Source organism: Periophthalmus magnuspinnatus, chromosome 6, assembly GCF_009829125.3.
Source record: "Periophthalmus magnuspinnatus isolate fPerMag1 chromosome 6, fPerMag1.2.pri, whole genome shotgun sequence".
In the NCBI taxonomy this organism is placed as follows: domain Eukaryota; kingdom Metazoa; phylum Chordata; class Actinopteri; order Gobiiformes; family Gobiidae; genus Periophthalmus; species Periophthalmus magnuspinnatus.
In genome coordinates this window covers 20,387,247-20,406,320 of record NC_047131.1, presented here as the reverse complement: position 1 = coordinate 20,406,320, position 19,074 = coordinate 20,387,247, and the positions used below count along the sequence as shown (strand labels likewise).

Below are 19,074 nucleotides of genomic sequence, written 5' to 3'. Positions count from 1 at the left end.
TGAAAAGCGATGAAAGATTTCTCAGACATGCACAAATCACTCGAAATGCAACTTCGGGTGAGTGAATGGTGAGGGGAAACAATTATAATATGGTTAAAAGCTCTGAAAAGTTGATTTTGCATAACAGAACTGCTAAAGGTAACCTTGCACAGCAAGATGGGTTCTCGCGATATCTTGGCATGTGCCCACTGTAAGGATAACTGGATGGTGACGCTGACAGACAAACTTCAGCCTATTTTAGCATTAGTATTGTTTGTGAAAAATGTGCAGAAGGTAAGAGCTTCGTGCATTTTCTGTGCTTATCCCAACTGGATGGAACAAAAGTTTGATTATTCATCTTGTTCCACTGTTGTGACATTTTGACCAATTGGATTCAAATAGTTGTCATGATGTTCCAATAGTTTCAGCGAGAGCCATCCCAGATTGATAATGTGTAGAACTCAATTCAGAGTGACACACATAGCCAGGTTACTTTAAAGGCGCAATAGTTTTTCTGGTGGGATATCTGCCACCTGCTTGTCTCCATGGAGTAAATGGTCACTTTTATAGAGCTTTTCTACCTTCAAGGCACTCGAACCACTTTACACCAAGGAACCATCCACCCACTCACACACACATTCACACACCAGTGTACACCAACACTGGTGGTGAGGTGGGTTAAGTGCCTTGCCCAAGGACACAACTACAGCATTCATCTGTGACAGCTGAAACCAAACTGCCAACCTGTATGGACATCGCTGCTGCACCAGCAATGCTTGCAGGTTAGATCTGTTAAGAGGCAAGCCTGCTCGCTGTAATAACACTTTTCAATGTATTTCTTTATCAATCCAACAACTGTATTTGATTTTAATGCCACATTGGGAGCATTCAAGGCAAACAAATAAAATCATCATCAATCATAAAGATAAACAAGTGGCGAACCTCTCACCAGATAAGTTACAAGCTTGAACGGCAAAATATTTACCCCAAATTTCAGCATTTTGAGGGTTCAATGTCACAGTTCATTGATTCAGAAATGAATGAAGACTATTCACAATCACCCCCTCTGTCTTTTAAGTTCATCAGACACAAACGGTCCCATTGAAACATCCCATTGCTATGTCTGACAAGGTACAACAGGGTCAGGTCCAGCCCACATAGGCCACCCTCCAGCCCTGTGTCTCTGTGAAGACCTGCTCCTCTGAGTCATACTGCAGGACAACAGTCTGTTTAGCCTTTGTGACCTCCAGCCCTCCCCACAGCTGGTGCCTCAACCCACACCCCGCACCCCAGACACCTCTGTGAGTGAGCAGGCCCAAGTCAATCTGTCGCTGCCTGTCCATCCACCAGTGAGGTCCATACACTTCACTATAAGCACTAACTTAAGACTGGCCAACAAAAGTCACATCTGTTCAACACGATCCCAGGCAACATTGTACTCTTATATGAATTTTCAGTGTGCAAAAATTGAAACTTTCAGAGTCCATGAAACGAGTCAAGAGCATGATATCCACCAGAACGAGAAAATTTTGATGAAGCCATTTGTTGACAAAACAATAAATAGCAATAGCAATAAAATAGCATAAAAAACAAAAACACAAAAAGCATATGTGAATGGTAATGTGATGTAAGGTAACTGTAATGTATTTTCAATTAATTTACTGTTAAATAAGGTAAATTACTTGCATAGCATAATATTGTATAGTGATGAAATCTCTTTTTCAAATGTCATTCTTTTTTATTACAATTCTGACCTGTGGACCCACACAGTCCCTGAAGGAGCTCTATAATCATGTAAGCTGTCACATGCATTTGCAATTAAGAGCAATTAACAAGATACAAAGTAGCCTTTGCTACTTAAATAATCCATCTCATGTTGTTTATGCTGTCAGAAACAATTACTACATCAGGGAATCTACCTACAACACAGCAACATCTGTACCTCCTTTACCATCTGCTCACAATCACCTGCCAAACATCTGGTTGGCATGCAAATGATGTGGACAACAACAAAGTCCCAATATGCCAACGCTACCTCTTACAAAGATGTTAGCAGATTCACACACTTGCATTAGGTATTGTTGCTTGTAAGATTATGTTATAGAACTGTAACAGTTTGCGATTGTAAATGCCACATTAACTGTAAGTAGTGCTCCTAATGTGATTTTATAGCTTGTGTTTATGATCGTTAAGGAGGAGAGGCATGGGGCGTACAAGGCACTGTAGAACCAAGAGCACAGATTGATTTCTAATTAACAATCTTGTTGCAGTAATGAAAGACGAGATGCTCCGAACTGGCAGTAGATCAATGTAGAGCATTTCCCCCGACACCCAGTCTTAATCAGACGCACACCGCACGCAGAGAACACACTCACCACTGCCACCATTGCTCTGTTCTGAGGCATTATGTGGATTTTCATCTCATATGAACACATCTTTGACAACAATGTGCTTCTGAACATTCAAGTCACTATATGTAAAACTTAATTTAGCTTGAAAAGAACATTAAGATAAAAAATAAAATTTATATTTAGACCATTCACTCATCAAACTGAAGGTTGAGAGTTCCTTCCTTCCTAGCTGGTGTCAAATATAGGCTGCCTCCTATTGGGCAAGACGCTCACTCATCTTTCCTTTGCATGATTGTGGTGTGTGAGAGTGGTTTGTGATGGTTAGAGGGGTCAGTGGTGCAGACTGGCTGTCTATTGTCTGTCAGTCTACCCCAGGGCAGCTGTGGCTATTCACCACTACTGAGTGTGTATGTATGACAAAACATGCATTAGTCACAATGTGTTTTCTCCTGAGTCAGTGGTGACACAATGCACCTGTCCTGAAGAAGCTGTCCATTGTACACGGCTGTTTTACCATTGTAACAATCATGTATTTTAGGGAGTTCACACCCCCTTTGAGACTCCGCTTTGGTCCTCATGCACACGGATATGTGTTGAAGGTGTAATCTGCCTGTGCCAGCCTGCCGGGTCTATGTGGCCTGTGTGTTTGATGGAGCCTGGTGCTGATGGGGGCAGGGCTGGGCTAATCCTCAGGCTGAGCCACACACACACTGTTCCCAGGCTCCAGAACCAGCCAGGCCTCTCTCTGTAGTGGGTCCACTGGAGCACTACAGGCCCATGTGAATGCTATCTGCACAGGCGACACACTGCCCCCCCCAGCACGGATTACACCCTCCAAAACCAAGAGCCAGGAGCAGGATCCGGTTAAAGAGAGGAGGAGGAGGAACACAATCCATGAAGAACGCTCCCATTCTCTCCGAGGAAGAGGCCATGGGCAAAGCTGACACGGCAATCAGTGACAGAGGCTGGGAACCCACACACAAGAACGCGTCCAGGGCAGAGATGAGAGAGAAAGCACCATCACATAGTTTAAACAGCTTTAGGCCAAAACGCTCAACACTGCAGCCTTGTTATAAGTTTACATAGAAGTAGCTCCTATGTTACACAGCCGGCCTGCTATTTCAACCCATAATGAGAGAAAAATGTTTTAATTGTGTTTACAGGCAGTCTGTTTGTTGGAAGCCGACTTCAAAGAGGCAGAGGCAGAAATTAGGGAAATTTGTGCCAATAAAATCTTTCCATGCGATGTGGGGAGGTGTGTCTCCTGTGTATTCTTTTAACTTAAAAAACACCCAAAACAAGCTTTATTATTGCCCTAAAACTACTATAAAACACCCAGGAACGACTAATGAAAAGCAAAATTCATACTTGGAATCAATTCAAACATGACAACTATAAATCAACAACATAAAAATGTGTTATGTGTTTAGGTTGTTTTTTACCAGAAGCAGATGCACATTTTTGGCTACCAACCTTGACACACTAATAATATTGTGCCTACATACATATACCATAACTTTTTAATGCTCAAAAAGGAACACACACTTCTGTATTTAACAATTGTCAAAAATTACATGCCCCAGCTACTATCAGTTAAACTAAAATTGAGTGGATTCAATGAAGAAGAGAGAACATTAGAAGCTACTCATTAAATTACATGTCATCTCATTACATCAAATTCCAAAATCTAGAAAAAAAATTACAAAATTCAGCCTATTTACCATATGTAGCAAAATGACATCTGCTTGTCTTGGTGAAGAGCATTTAGCTAAAAGAATTGCCACATTTCCTGTCTAAATGAGGCTGGCACACTTGCCCACCTCTGTCTGGCCGGGGTCCATCCTCTGCTTTCATTTTTAGCCACTTCAGTTGCAAGTGGCACAATGTTGGCACCGTTTTGGCACCAATCTGGCAAAGGCTAACAATGTCACTGTTATCTAAGGCCATTCTCCATGCTCGGATGCAGAGAATCAATTTTCCAGGACTGTAGCATTTTTGTGCCATCTCAACTCTCCAGGCGTCAGATTTCCTTCAAGTTAGCAGCAGAGGCACAATCCTGTCTCATGAAAAGCTGCGTAGGGATGTCAAGACTATTTGTTTAATCCAAAATTGTGATTATTCAGATCACAACATAATCGTAAGTACATAATAAGAAGCAAAAGTTTAGAAGCAAAAGTAAATCATTTCAACTCAATCCATTCTTTAAGTGTTTGCTATCTGTTAAATCAACTCCTTTGTCATTCAGAAAGTTTAATTTTATAAAGCTGGTCACATGCTAGACAGTGGCTACATTTACAAGGCTAGCTGAATCAGATAACTGGAAGACTGATTATTGGCACGTGTTTACATCCACATCAGAAATCAGATAATAATTATGTACTGTATGTGTAAGAATATAATCAGATTAATCACATAAGATAATGATCAGAGTTTCAATGTGCATGTAAACGTATGAATGAAAGTGAATTAAGTGTCGCTGTTATTTGATGATGGTGTCAATAATGATGAATTACTGTGGAAAAAAGTGATGTTTCTTCTCATAATAAAACACTGAAATTGAAAGCAACTTTAGCACTGTGTATGATTGGCATTTAAAATCCCTTAACCTCCTATTCATGCTCTCATCTTGTCTTATCAACAAAGCAGTTTAGTAGCCCGTGCATGAGGACATTTGCGTGTTCTAGCCGGTGTCGTTATGCCGTTGATGGATCACCCACTAAGAGCGTGCATGTGTGACAAAGAGATGATGTCCAATGAATATCTGTTCTCATTTCTCGCCCATCTGCCTCTGCATATAAAGGAAACTGACATATCAGAGCCACTCCAAAAGGACTGGGAATCACAGGGCAGCTCACGATTCAATAAAGTACATGGCTCATGATATAATAATGTCGCAATTTTGTGCTACATGAGGTAATTGGTGTATTGCATATGCCGATAACAGCAGTATTTCCTTGTTAAACTACTACTTACCTGCACAAGCTTAATATAAAATACACACATTTTAATCATCAAAAGTGTGAATATGAAATGGATGTCTTTAACAAGTTTCATGTATTTACGCAAGCACCTAAATTGTAGTGCAGTCACATTTATTTTCCAAAAAATACTCACAATGATATATCGATAAAACCACCCACAATATCGATACTGAAACCAAAATCAGCAAATCTGTTATTAAGATATATCTAATATTTTGATATTTTAGCACACCTCTACTGTTTTTTTTGTAAATATTTCCAAAAGTACTCCCAGTGATATAGCAACAGAGTTGTCTACAATAGCGATACTGTCATCAAAATCAGCTAATTTAGATGTATGGATATGTTGATGTTTTAACACACACCTACAGTGCCTCTAAATGGTTAATCACTCATCGTCCGCAAAGACAGCACACCCAAACACACTGGTTAAGCCCATACAAACAGCTTGACACACTTCTCTCCACTCAGCAAAGTGACCTATTCAGACAAAGCAGCAGGAGGCAGAAAGGCAGAAGAGCAAGCTAATGAATGCATGGCTACGGCCCACTTGAAATTGCGAGTGCTATCCACATATTGCCTTTGCTTTGCTCACAGAAGGGCCCTATTAAACCATTAGCCCCGATCCCCTCCGCTCTCGTCTGGCTCTTACCTCCTCTAGTGTCTGCCTGCGCCCCAAACTGGTCTAGGCGTGGAAACTAGGCCACTCTTTTGTTGGTTCACTGACCGATGCCTAGTACACTATAAATGTTTTAGAGAGGGATGGGTGTTTTAGAAAGATAACTGTAAAAAAAAAAAAAAAAATCCACACAAGAGAAGTAGATAGTAGTACAACTAAAAATAAGATTAAGTTCAATCTTATCACTATGTACAAAAGGACTGCAAAGTAATGCATTCACGCGTTGAGGGCAGAGGTTAAAAGACAAATCTTAGGGTCTGTTATATCAGTGTATGAGTGGTGTAGGCGACAACTGATGAGCACTACAACAGATTTACATTTAAAGGTAAATTGGATCATGCCTGTGTGATCCTTCAGTTGTCCAGGTAGGGTCCATTGTAGGGCATTTGATATAGATTTATTAGAAGGATTTATATGGGAGAACAACAGCAGGAAGCAGACGTAGTGAGTGAGTACACTGGAGATTTGGTATTTTTTTGGTATTTATATATAAAAAAAAAGCAGATTAAACTCATGATTTACAAGTTTAATCTGTCTATAAGTACCGGTACATTGTTTTCTAGAAGCTTTTTCTGCATAAATAGTTGTTTTTGCATGAACTCCTGTAGTAATTTGGGTCAGATACATAGAGATATGTAACAATTTTTATAGCTTTTTCCTAAAAGGGGGCGTCCTTTTAGCCAACTAATCAATCAGCAGGACATGTCCTTAGTCAGTTATAGCCCTAGTCCATTGTAAGAAGAAAGAAATCTGAATTCTGTCAACTGGATTCACTTTTAAAATCTTTTATCCAGTTGACCGAATTCAGATTTCGCTCTATTTTTTATTCCATATGATTTACATGTCAAATTAATATTCCTAATTTCCATCAATTTACAGTCTCTATTTCCAATAAATGTTCATCTTGTGCTGTTTAAACTTAACTTCCAGAAATATAGGAAGACACTCTAAAAACTCAGTCAAAGTGAAGGTAGGAGAACATTTTTATAATCTGTACAGTATGGACAGAAACCCTATAGGCCTTGGTTATTTTGAGGACAAAACCCCCTCATGACCTTTGTATTTCTATTAGAGATAAGACTGCACCCATTTGTCTGTCTGAGCACTTTGAATGCCGCTGTGCAATCTCAATTTTATTATTTCCAATTTCTCGCAGTTTGGGCTATTTTTCAGCTTTCATCTCGTCCACTTTGACCCAGCAGCCGATGCGTCAACCCTCTCCATCATTTAATAGACCGACAACCTCTCCTGGTGATTTTCTTCTGTTAGCTAAACGCAGTAATCCGGAGTTCAACGCTGCCCACACGCGTCTTATCATTCAAAAGAAACAGGAGCTAGGGGCAGCAGGGTTGGGTCAGAAACGCAATTACTATACAACAAATCAAGAACAGCTTTCCTACCATGGTGCACTCAATAGCACTAACACTAACTAAAGGGTCAAATATTTTCTTTTCTGATTTGCACTTTCCATCGATCAACTTCTAACCTCGAATCTTTACACTTTGAAATTCATTGCAACACATGAACAGCTAATGCCTTCCACCCACTGCTTCACATGTAACCATTTCAGAGCTTCAACATGCAGAACAAATCTAATGGGTTCTGCTGGTTTTGATGTCAAGATGATTAAACTGATAGTCATGATAATTAAAGTCAATATAAGAACTAAAAAAAAATGTTATCGTGACAGTTTAAGTGAAAAAAAATACATTTAAATTCAATCTATACTCCAGAAAAGTGAGGCTAAATGTTAAGTTTTTATATGGCTGTTTATGTCTCATTAGCTTGTCACATACTAACTTGAATGGAAATCTAATTGGTCATGGTATAAATAATTGTAAATAACTCTACAATTATAATGTCTCTTCATATCATAATATTAACATTGCAATTTGATATTATGACATTCCCAACTGTAGGTAACATTTCGATAACAAAACATCACCTTGAGAATGCGTCTGATCTCTGAAACTAAGCAGGGTTGGGCCTGGTTAGGACTGGATGGGAGACCAATTAAAATAGCAGGTGCCGTAGCGGGGTAACAGTGGCTCTGTGGTTAAAGTTAGAGTGCATAATGCTGTTGTACTCTTGGGCAAGACACTTCACCAACCTTGATTTCAGTGTCCATGTAGTATGTCCTGGAATATGAACGAGAGCTTTTGTAGGAGCACTGTCCCAACAAAAAAAAAAAAATCAAATACATTTCCTCAGCTCAAAAATAACAAAATGAAGCCAGTTTAAGTACAATGTAAAAAGCCTTTTGTCAACCTAAAGCATTTAGAGTGCACTTTATAGACAGATATAATGGTTACAGTTCATCCGGATGGGGAAAAATAGCAAGTAAAATGATATACGCAGGCTGGGAATGCACTGCACAGACGCATACACTGTAAACTTAGTGTTTTTTTTAATCTCCCATCACCATCTCAAACTCAACTAAGCCCTCATCTGTAACAATGAGCTTTGGCTGAACAGGGAAAGAAAGTGCGCAGCCGGGCGTTTTACCGTGCGGCCAGTATCTCATCTGCTCAATCCTGTCATCAGTTAAATCTCCCCCTATACTCTCCCCCAGCGCAGCCACAGCCCCATTTAAATCCTCCCTCCTCCCCCTATTCCTCCCTCCCTCCTCCTCTCAGTATACCACATTTCTAATGCTAATTATCTAAACCTCTCCCATCCACCAGTTAGTTATTCTAATCTCTCCGCACACGTTATCCTTACAAGCCAGGCCCTTGTTAAAAGGTGCTTGAGTGAGGGGCTGATCCCGGGTCTCAATTTCAAATATTTTTTTTTTTTATATTGTTCAGCTAGATATTTTGTTGGTTTTTTGTAGCTAAATAATGCAAAAATGAATAGTGTATAACAAAATATGAAATGATCTAAATGTAAGATGCTGAAAAAAAGCATTATTTGTTGAGTGGTAACAGAGCCTTGTGCTAAAATAGGACAGAGGCTGGGAATGTCACCCCTGGTCTTGTTCTGGCCATAGGTCAGTGTCCGCAGTGTTAAGAGCAGAGAGCGGAGAAGAGCTGATAGACTCTGAGGTCAGGGTGTGTGCAGGGCAGGTATTCTGACAGAATGTGGGAAAGTACTAGAAACACTGGGATGTATTAATATTAATGTATATCAGTATCAGCGCACTCCTCAGTGTTGTGAGCTCAGAGCGTGCTTTCAGTGTCTTCATTCAGGGCTGTGGATATGAGTCCTACAGCCTCCTACACTCAGGGCACCAGGACCAAACACCAAAGCTCCACTCAGCATCACTTCTGCTCAGTTACATAAACGCAGCAACAACAAAGCAACTCCACACAGAGTACTGTACACAGCACAAGACAATTCTACGGGTATCTGACAGTGTCCTTTTGTTTATTGCATGGAATTATGATACAGCACTTGGAGGGAAAAGAAACAATAGTAAACTAAAAGTATATACTGTATATAAACATATGATACAGACTTGTTGGCATGCATCACACCACAGTGCATAAGTGTCAGGCTCACCTTGGTACTCCTGTCCTGGGGTGTATGCAGTGGGACTGCCTGTGATTTGGAGGGAAAGCAGCACCTCTCCTCCACCCTCTGCCACCCCAGCTCCCTCCAGCTCCCCGTGGTGGGTGCACAGGAAGAAAAAGGGGTTGAAACGGGGGTAAAAACTGCCAGGGGAAGTACTCAAGTCCACGCTGCTGCTCCCCAGGAGCAGGGCCAGTAGGGCACAGCCTAGAGTGCCCCTCAGAGAGGCCATTTGCCCTCACAGCCCGGGACTACGCACAGCTGAAGAGGAGGGAGCGGGACGAGCAGTAGAGTCCCAGAGTGCAGCAGTGGAGTCCACACACAGTCCTAAGTCCAAAAGTGTGGGGTCAGAGTGGCTCTGGTGTTAAGTGAGCCCACCTTCACTCTCGCCTGTGCTGTCCTGCTCGCTGTTTAAATACCTCACCCCTCCTTCTGTTCCTCTCTCCACCCACCACCCTGTGTCTGTCTCTCTCTGCTCACTCGCTCGCTGCAGCTCCACGCGTGCTGTGAGCTCTCTCCTCCCTCTGCTGTCAGAGGATCACTCTGCCTTCTCCTTAATCTCTTCCTCCCCCTTTCCTCTTCCCTTGTCTTCACCTCTTCATCCAAATACTCCACAAAGCACTATTGTATCCCCAAATCAAATGTACTCATATTACTGATACTGCTAAAGCAAGTCAATAAAAACACAAAAATATCATTTCCAGTCTCATTGTTACATAGAGTATTATTAGACATTTCCATCATCCCCCACAGACCTCAGAAGTCCTTCAGCCGATACACCAGTCTCCTCCACTATCATCACACCTCCTTCACCTCCCTCCTGCTCCATCTCTCACATTTTATTGGGCAAATTCACTCCTTTTTTTAAACATGAGATTCTGCCTGTTGGTCCACACATATTTGCTTTTCCACTCTGCTTTTCAGTGTCGTGTTTTTTCCCCATATTTTCCATTAGAATCTCCTTTTCCACAAACTTTCCCTGTCTGAGCCACGTTTGCCACCACTCTGTTCCAGTTTACAGCTGTACTTCTCAAACAGGGATACAGGTACTACAGGATGGTACTTGGTCTTCTTAGTCGTCTTACTCAACATTGTTTTGAAGTTACTTGCTCCGTGCAGCCTAATTTTAATGTGGTTTAATCATAGTTTTGTTTTGGTTCACTCAAAGTTGAAGTTCTATAGTTATGTATTCTTGCCGTAGTCCTCACTACCTAAGAAAGTCAAATATTTTCCATGGTCGAACTTTCCTTCTCAGCGTACCAGATCTGCTTATTTACCATCTACAATCAAGAGACAAAAATAAATTATAAAATATGGAAAACTGGAAGAACCAAGAACCCCACATTTTTCCTTTGCTTTGTAATGCTACTGAATTTCAATGTTTTCTCAGTAAACGTTGCGGGTACTACTAGATGTTTTTTTTCCACTGCAAGTGCATAATCCACAGTTGCTGTGCCATCCCTTCAGTGGTACAAGGCCAAAAAGACTAACCACATTAAAGAATTATCAGGCAACACAGGAACTAGTTGCTAACAGAAATAAGGGGCTTCTCCTGAGCTGCCTGCTGGGCTCGTTTGGTCTGTAGCTCTTACAGATATCCACAGTCACATCCTCCTTCATGTTCAAACTGACCCACGGCAAAACAGCGGCAGATTATAATATTTAACTATTCAAACGCAGGGCAAGAGGAACACGACCATTGGTAAACTCATAAATGGTTAGCTGGTTTATATAAGTGCTAGTCCCCAGCGGCTCAGTGAGTGAACTTCAGAAATGTATGCAATATTTCAGACATTTTAATAGTAATTAGGGTCGTCCAAATATATACAAAGATACTAATCAGTACTAGCATGGAAAAAGATACTCATTTCAGTATCGGAAATATAAAAAAATCTATACATAAACAGCACAAAATATGACCTTTCCTGAATAGTTTTAGAATGGTCTTATCTAAAGTCTCTCTTCTAAATGTTGTTGATTTTTAGTAATGTTTTTGTTGTCCTCTATGGTTAAGTCAATAATGTTTCCATTTTAACTTGGGTCTTTTAAGATGCCATGTGAATGCAATTAAAAAGGTGGTACTAGGCGTGTGAAGAGCGTGTTTGGAATCACTTATATGTTTTTACGTCATACTGAATTTGATCTTGGCAAGTCCATAAAACCAGATGTTCAGATTCAGCGCTTTGTGTTGACAGCCAAATAAAAAATAAAAGCGTGACAGATAGAGGCTTCACTAAAACAGGTGTGTTGTCTTTAAACTGGCCAAAACCATTTCATCACTCTTTGCTGTTATAGTTTTTATTACTTTGTATTGTCATAGCACTTGAACAAACTTGCTTAACTTTGTCTAACTAGCAATAAAACATTTGATAATTACCCATTATCTTACATTGCATTGTAACTACATGTAAATACTGGTGTAAAAGCAGTTTGGAGATACACTGTAGAGTGACAGTGACTCAAACTTTTAAAACACTTTGTACAGTCTTAGCAGAGTCGGAGGTTATCGCATCCAGTGGGGCCAGAGCTGTGACTCAATTAAACTCTCTTAATAAATCCTTACACCTGACTCACCCAAACACGTGTTTTTACTGTTTCATAAGAGTCGACAGCCACGATGGACACAACATTGAATAAATTAGATTTTTTTAGTTTCAGATATTACACAAGACAAAGGAAATATGTAGAGGTTAAATGTAAAAATTTGGCTAATATGTTTTTTGTTTGTTTGTTTTTGGTGCAATATTTAACCTTTCTACTGGACGGTCCTTCACCTACTTGTCCACTGTATAAGGGTAAGCCTATCCATCTCCAAGTAGGTGATGCCAAACAGCCAAATGTCAGGTCAGATCTGTGGAGTGGCGACCCCGCTAGACAGATACGTTTAATGCCGTCCAGTATTTTCAGTATTTGCTTCCTTCTACATTTCCAAAATTAACCAAGAGCATGTCACAAATCCAGTACTTCTCACTTGGAACATAGTTATGCTCAGATAAGGCACTTGTTCAGACACATGGTAACAAGCTCCAAAGGCTGGCAATTCCTATAAAACATGCATTAAAGTACTTGTGGAATTCTGACATTCCCAACATTGATGATTTATGTCAATTGCCCCACAAATAAGATCCAAACCTCTGACAGTAGTAGACAGACCCCTTGTTTCGGGTTTATCGGACATGAGCGCATCCTTGTCCCAAACGGGCCCCTTGTTGTCTTCATGTGCGTCCTGTCCTACATCCATCTCCATTACACTGCGGCCTTAGACCTATTGCATAAACACACAGACACACTGACACACACTTCCACCGGCTGTGCTACTACTGGGGGCTATCGCTCTCCATTACGAAAACTAGGTCGAGGAGGAACGGGTGAGTGGGGCAGTAATTATTTTTATCATTATTAATTTCCACCTCAAGGTTGTGCCAGGCCTTTTTTGTCCGCTTCCATCTTCATTTTAGACCACACTGCCACCATGGTGTCTTTGAATAGGGCTGCGTGTTGTACAAGAGGGCCCATAAGTGAGGAGGGGAGGGGGGGGACACAAAAGAAGAGAAAGAGCTCAGAGCTACGGACAGCGTTGAGAGAGGTTGGATGTGTCGCTTCATCACTCATCAAACCCTAATTTACACTAACAGGTTGTTTACTCACTATGGGAAATAATAATAAAGGCCTGGGTGTTGGAGGAGGGGAGAGAGGGCAGAAAGAAAGAAAGAAAGAATGGAAAAGAGAAAGAGAGAAAGAGCCTCCAGGGGCACTTTGGCTGTGATGGCTTGCACACTCCAATTAGTCTCATGAAAAGCCAGCCCCCTTAAGAGCCGTAAAAAGTGTCAATAAGTCTACGGCCACGCTTAGATCACCCCGAAATGTAAGGCTTTAGAGTAGGTTTGTGTCAGGGGACAAGATGATGGGATTCGCAAGGGGTCAGAGGAAGTGACAAGCCTTGAGAAATGGGTAGGGTTGAGTCAAAAATTGTGTCAATATCTGTGTAAAACGAATGCGAAATAGTCATGAAAATTGCAAAATATCACGGGGCGGATTTGCAGAGCTCAGTCCAGAAGAGGCAAAGTCAAAAGGGAAGTATACGCAATTATTCGACTGCATTACAAACAAAAATTCAAATTTGACTCTCATTGGAATTGTCTTAAAAATGAGCTATTCTTGAGAGCTTTTCTACATGGGGGATATAAGTATAATATACAGCTCATATCTGTGGAGATGCAATGCCGCTCACAGGTATTTTTGAGCAATATCTGTGATGAAATTCAAGATTTGAGGATTTATTGCCATTGTCACAATTAACAACACAATTTAATTCATGGCATTAAACAGTAAGTGTGGCTATAGTGCAAGACAGTATTAGTGCAAATCAAGCAATCAATGCTAGGTAGATACATTTAATGCCATACCGTGGAACATTCAAAGCAAAACAATAACATCTACATAGCTAGAGAATCAGGTGGCAGAATCTCCAACAGAAAAGTGACATAGTGCACCTTTAACTACTATTGTTGTAAAAATGTGTAGTGACCATCAAAGGCTCTTGCTTTTGAGTACAGTATAGGGAATCACTAAAAATCCTTGCAGAACTGGCCTTGTAGCATTTGCTAGACACAAAATCTGTTCTTCAAACTCCACATTTTGAGTTGACTTCCCCCTCTTTCCATCCTGCAGTCATGGTAACGAGCTGTGAAATAAAACCGGAGGAATATGAGGCATAGGAGATGACAGACACATGGCCACATTGTGACAGAGACAGACGGAGTGACTGCTGACTGCTGAGTGGTTTGACACCACAGAAAGCCATTTGCCCATGCATCCTAAAATCATGCAATTAGGATGCACAATGCAGAAAGTCAGGACCATAATGCACTACTCCACAAACTGAGAAGCTAACTTTATAAGCAGGTTTTACAGCTAATGGATATATTAATGTTATTTGGGAGCATATCTCAGTGAATAAACCCAATGTATTTCTATTTCTCTACAAGTGATTAACTTAATGCAAAATGTAGGACTGTATAGGATAAGCAGAATTGTACAGTATTTTTAATTTTTTTTTACATTTTGTCAAAACTGTCAATATTTCGTTTTTAAGGCGCACCGTGAAATTTTCCTGGCGGGGTATTTCTTCTTGCATATTGATGTTATTGTTTTTTATGTTACAAAGTATGGGATGAAACTTAAATATCTTGCATTTATTTTTAAATAACAGGGTTTTATTAGAAAAAAAATTTAAAAACATGCCAGCAATTTTTAAGGTGAGTGGGTTTGCCTTTTCTGAACTGTATTTTGGCTTGGTGCTGTCGCTTGTGTCTAAGGAGATAGATAGGTTTCACACCATCCTGTTGAACATTTTAGGTAAAGTAATAATTGCAGCTCCTCCACCAGAAAAGTTACTTGGTATACCTTTAATTACACCTGAATCATATCTGAAACAGAACCAAACCACAAAATTAACATGCAGCAAGTCAGAATATCTTAAATGATTTGGTAAGTGGTCAAATTAAAACATTATTTGGGAAATCTAGGCATACGTTGTGTGCAAGTTGCGTTTTTATGTTGCACTATCAATACATTTCTATATATTCACCTACTTTAACACAATATACTCTCATATAATACTGTGACTTGGTCGATACAATACTGTGACATGGTTGAGGTGTCAAACATAAATAACCACATATAGTGCATTTAGCCTTGCACAAACGCTAGCAATACAAACAGGGGGATGGGAGCTTTAAGGCCACAGAAACACAACAAAAAGGGGGCACATGGCCTTGAGCTATCGGGTCGACTCCATAAATGAATGAAAACATCCATAATAGCTTCACACCTCCTCCAGAATCTCCTTGGGTTTACTTTCCTGAATCCCTCATCCAGGACCTATATCTCTACAAGTGCACAAGCTATCACAATGTACTTATGTAGATCCTTTCTGCCAATGGAAGGTTTCTGGTAATGGTATGGCTTTTGAAAACATCTGATTATTATTCAAGCACCTCTGGTTGGACTTGGAGGTTGGTAAGGTGTGGCCAATTAGCAGTAAGCGTCAATGTCATGGGAGCATATTCTATGTTCCAATTCTTTGTTTGATAGGCCTTTGGGGCTAGCCGATGTTGGTCTACAGGTGATCCTCTTCTCATTTATGCTGAGCTGTGCCTACATCTATAGACCTGAAAAACAGTGGCTGTGGGCTGTAGGGTTGTGTGGGTGTGAATGCAGAAGAAACATAATGGATCAGGGCTGCTTTGGCATGTGAACCCTACACAGATGGGTGAGCATCTTGCCCTGGGCTCCTCGAACAAAAAGGATTTGGTCAAATATGATGCATATAATTTATTAAAGTGCATTTGACAGGTTCTCATGGTTTTCAAATTTTTACTTGGTTTGGTTGGATAGAACCTGTGGTAAATATTCATCATAGTTTCATATCAGGTTGTGGAGTAAAAATTGAGAAGAATAGTAAAAAACAGCAGGATGTCATGGTGACCTCTGAAATGGAATACCTCTGTGTAATCAACATCAAAACATCAAAATTTCATCTAAAATGCAGAAACAATTTACGTGAAAGGAACAATTTTTTCTGGCATTTGAAACCTTCATTTAACAAAATAAAGGTGCAGTCTTTCTTTTTATCAGTCTAAGCATAACTATTGTGCAATTTAGACACATTTAGGCCCTTGTTAACATCACGGTTGCTACGTAAGTTTTATGGAATTACCTCTATGTATGTCATATCTGCTGAACCAGGAAGTAAAATTATAAAAGAGAAAATTAGTCAAGATTTATAGTTGTAAAAAAATGTTAACAATAATTATGTTAATCATGTTTTAGTGAAATGAGTACTCTAACCTGTCATATAACTATAACCAAAAAGAAAGGTGTGATAGAGAAGACAGACAGCCATTCATCTCTGCACTCACAAATGGATGCAAGGAGGCGATTGGCCTGTATTATAAGGGTCAGTGGACCAAGTGCTGGTGGTCCCACATGGAGGACATCAAGTCAAACATCCCCAGAGACACAGACTGACAGATGAGTCAATCAATGCTAGCACCCTGAATAATGAATGGAAAGTCATAAAAGACAATTATCAAGTTTGCAAGTGAGTCCAGAGGACATTTTTTTTTATTCAGAATTATATCCGATATCCAATTATGTCTGATAAGTATTTAAAGACACAATGTATGACTTTTTAGTCAACAAATACCAATACTAAATTACTTTTTACTAAAAAGTAAAATAAAAGCTTAAGCTTATAAAAGTATTTAACTTTCTATTTCTATAGAATCATACAAGTGATGTGTCACCTTCAGAACATTACATACTGTAGTTTTAATGTGAGAATGGCAGTATCACATATAAAAACATATTATAATATAGTTGCAAAATATAATTAAAATTTATTCCAGTTACAATATCAGAACAGCAGAAAAAGTTAAACTGATGCTGTAATATTCATCCATCTACAGTCTTTGTATTTGATTGTTTATCTATGCAAAACTAAAGACGTTTCAGGCTACTACACTATCAGTGTACACTTATCAATGGGAATTGACACTTGCTAACATTGTGGCAGACACTGATCCAGATCCACTTAACCCTAACATGGTCCAGTTTAGTCTGCTCAAAACTATTATCACTTACTGATTCAATCACAGGTCAGGGGGTTACACCACAGCCCCGTGCGACCACCACCGTACACATATTCAATAGACCCTCCCCCTCCGGCCCCACCCTCCTGGCCCCCCTCAACTCTGCGTTCACTCATTCATCCATCCTGAGCTCTTTACACCCCTCTGCTCAGCTGTCATCTCTCACTTCGTCTCCTCTAAATGCCTATTGACTATGCTCTCATTCTTTGTCAGCCTCCATCACAAATGTGTCTGCCAATCACGGCCTTATGTTCTTTGTGTATTCAACAACCTTTCCTGACCACTATATCTGAAATAAATGCCCGCTAGCATCTTAATCCAGAACATATTCATACTAAGAGACACTACAAGCTCTTGTTGCCGTGGCGTCTTAACTAATCTATTTTGTGTGCTTGGCCTTTCTCTCCTACGCTCAGCCACTATTACTCACTTGTTTCTCTCCTCCTCTTTAGTCCTTTCTTCCTCTCCACCCTTTTCACATGGAAAGTCCATAGCACTTGGCCCGAGGCAGGTTCACTCTTTTAAGGCAGTAGACCTAAAGAAGAGAAAAATCTATTCCACCCTCTATGTCATAGCACTATGTTATGTTTGGTTCTGGCAGTTGCTTATGGTGCAGTCAGTGTGTTGGTACAATTGGATCTTTCCTTTTATTTTCATGGCATTTAGACTTTACATGAATACAAACTGTGCAAAAGTGTTTTATAATGTTAGAGTAAGGTTCTCAAAAAATGATGCCCAGATATGAAATTATACTGAAACTTGTATTAATACTATATACTATACAGGTATCAATAGTGAAAAACAAATCCCATAAATACGACAAAGTTTTCTCAATAGTTTAAGAATGTTTTATGATCTATATACTAATATAACATCATAGTCTATCACAGGGGTGTCCAAACTATGGCCTGAGGGCCAAATGCAGCCCTCAGACCAATTTTTATTCACCCTCAGGCCTTCAGTTGAATTGGACCAATTGATCATAATCAGTACTTTTTGTGACGAATTTGAGTAATCTTACCAATATAAACCTGTTTTGTCATCCCTCTGCTCATTGGCCCTGGTTTCGCCACTTGTGCTCTGGACTGTCCCTTTCCGGCTGGAGGCCTCTGGATCAGACCAGTCTTGTCGTTTCAGGGCAGCGATTGCAGTGTCCTGTTCTTTAAGTGTACTGGTCATTGCTTCCATGTTTCTTTTTGTAAAGGCCAGTTCTTGTGTGAGCTGCAATTTGTCCCTCAGTGCACTGTGAAAATGCTGTCTGATATTGTTATGTACACTGGTGACACTATGCAGCTCTTCCTCTTTCTTCTGGAGCTTGTCCTTGACCTTATACAACTCCAGCTCCATTTTCGCTGTTATGTTTTTGGCGTTGCGAAGCTCCTGTTTAAGCTGCATGTTCTCCTGTCCTGTGTAGATGTACAGGTTTCTCAGCTGTTTATGGGCACTGATGTGGGAAACCATCTCCTTCTCTTTCTCTTGGAGCAAAGCAGTGACTTTTTGAAACTCCAAATCTGCCACGTTTGTGACGTTTTTGATCTTGTGAAGCTCCTTTTTCCCCCCACATCATCTCCTGCAATGACTTGAGATGGAGGATTCTTCTCTGCCGATGGGCTTCAGTCATGTTGCAGTTCTTCGTCCTTCTTTTGGAGGGCATCAGTGAGATTTTAGATCTCCAAGTTTTCTTTCTCTTGGTCAATCCTCTCCTGAGTCTTGAGTCTACGGTCCAGTGATTGACTCATTTGGACCTGATTTGCAAGCTTGGCCCTCGTTCGCTCCAACTCAACACAAAGATTTGAAGTATTCACTGTATTGGTGACCAGTCTACGGCCCTCAATCGCCCTCAGCTTTGTCTGTTTTTATATGTGGCCTTTAATGAGAAACGTTTGGACACCCTTGGTCTATCAAATATACAATTTAAT

General features: G+C 40.2%; 2 protein-coding genes across 4 annotated transcripts in view; one reads left to right on the top strand and one right to left on the bottom strand.

The window, feature by feature from the left end:
- Window positions 1-9,782, bottom strand: part of reln (reelin) — an 89,916-nt gene extending 80,134 nt beyond the window's left edge. For both annotated transcript variants that reach the window (XM_033967428.2, XM_055222709.1), the window contains exon 1: window positions 9,492-9,782. In XM_033967428.2, coding sequence (XP_033823319.1) covers window positions 9,492-9,732 — 241 coding nt within the window. In that variant the 5' untranslated portion in view covers window positions 9,733-9,782. The remainder of the gene's footprint in view (window positions 1-9,491) is intronic.
- cd82b (CD82 molecule b) overlaps window positions 1-19,074 on the top strand; it is a 236,234-nt gene that overhangs the window by 83,776 nt on the left and 133,384 nt on the right. The window lies entirely within an intron of this gene.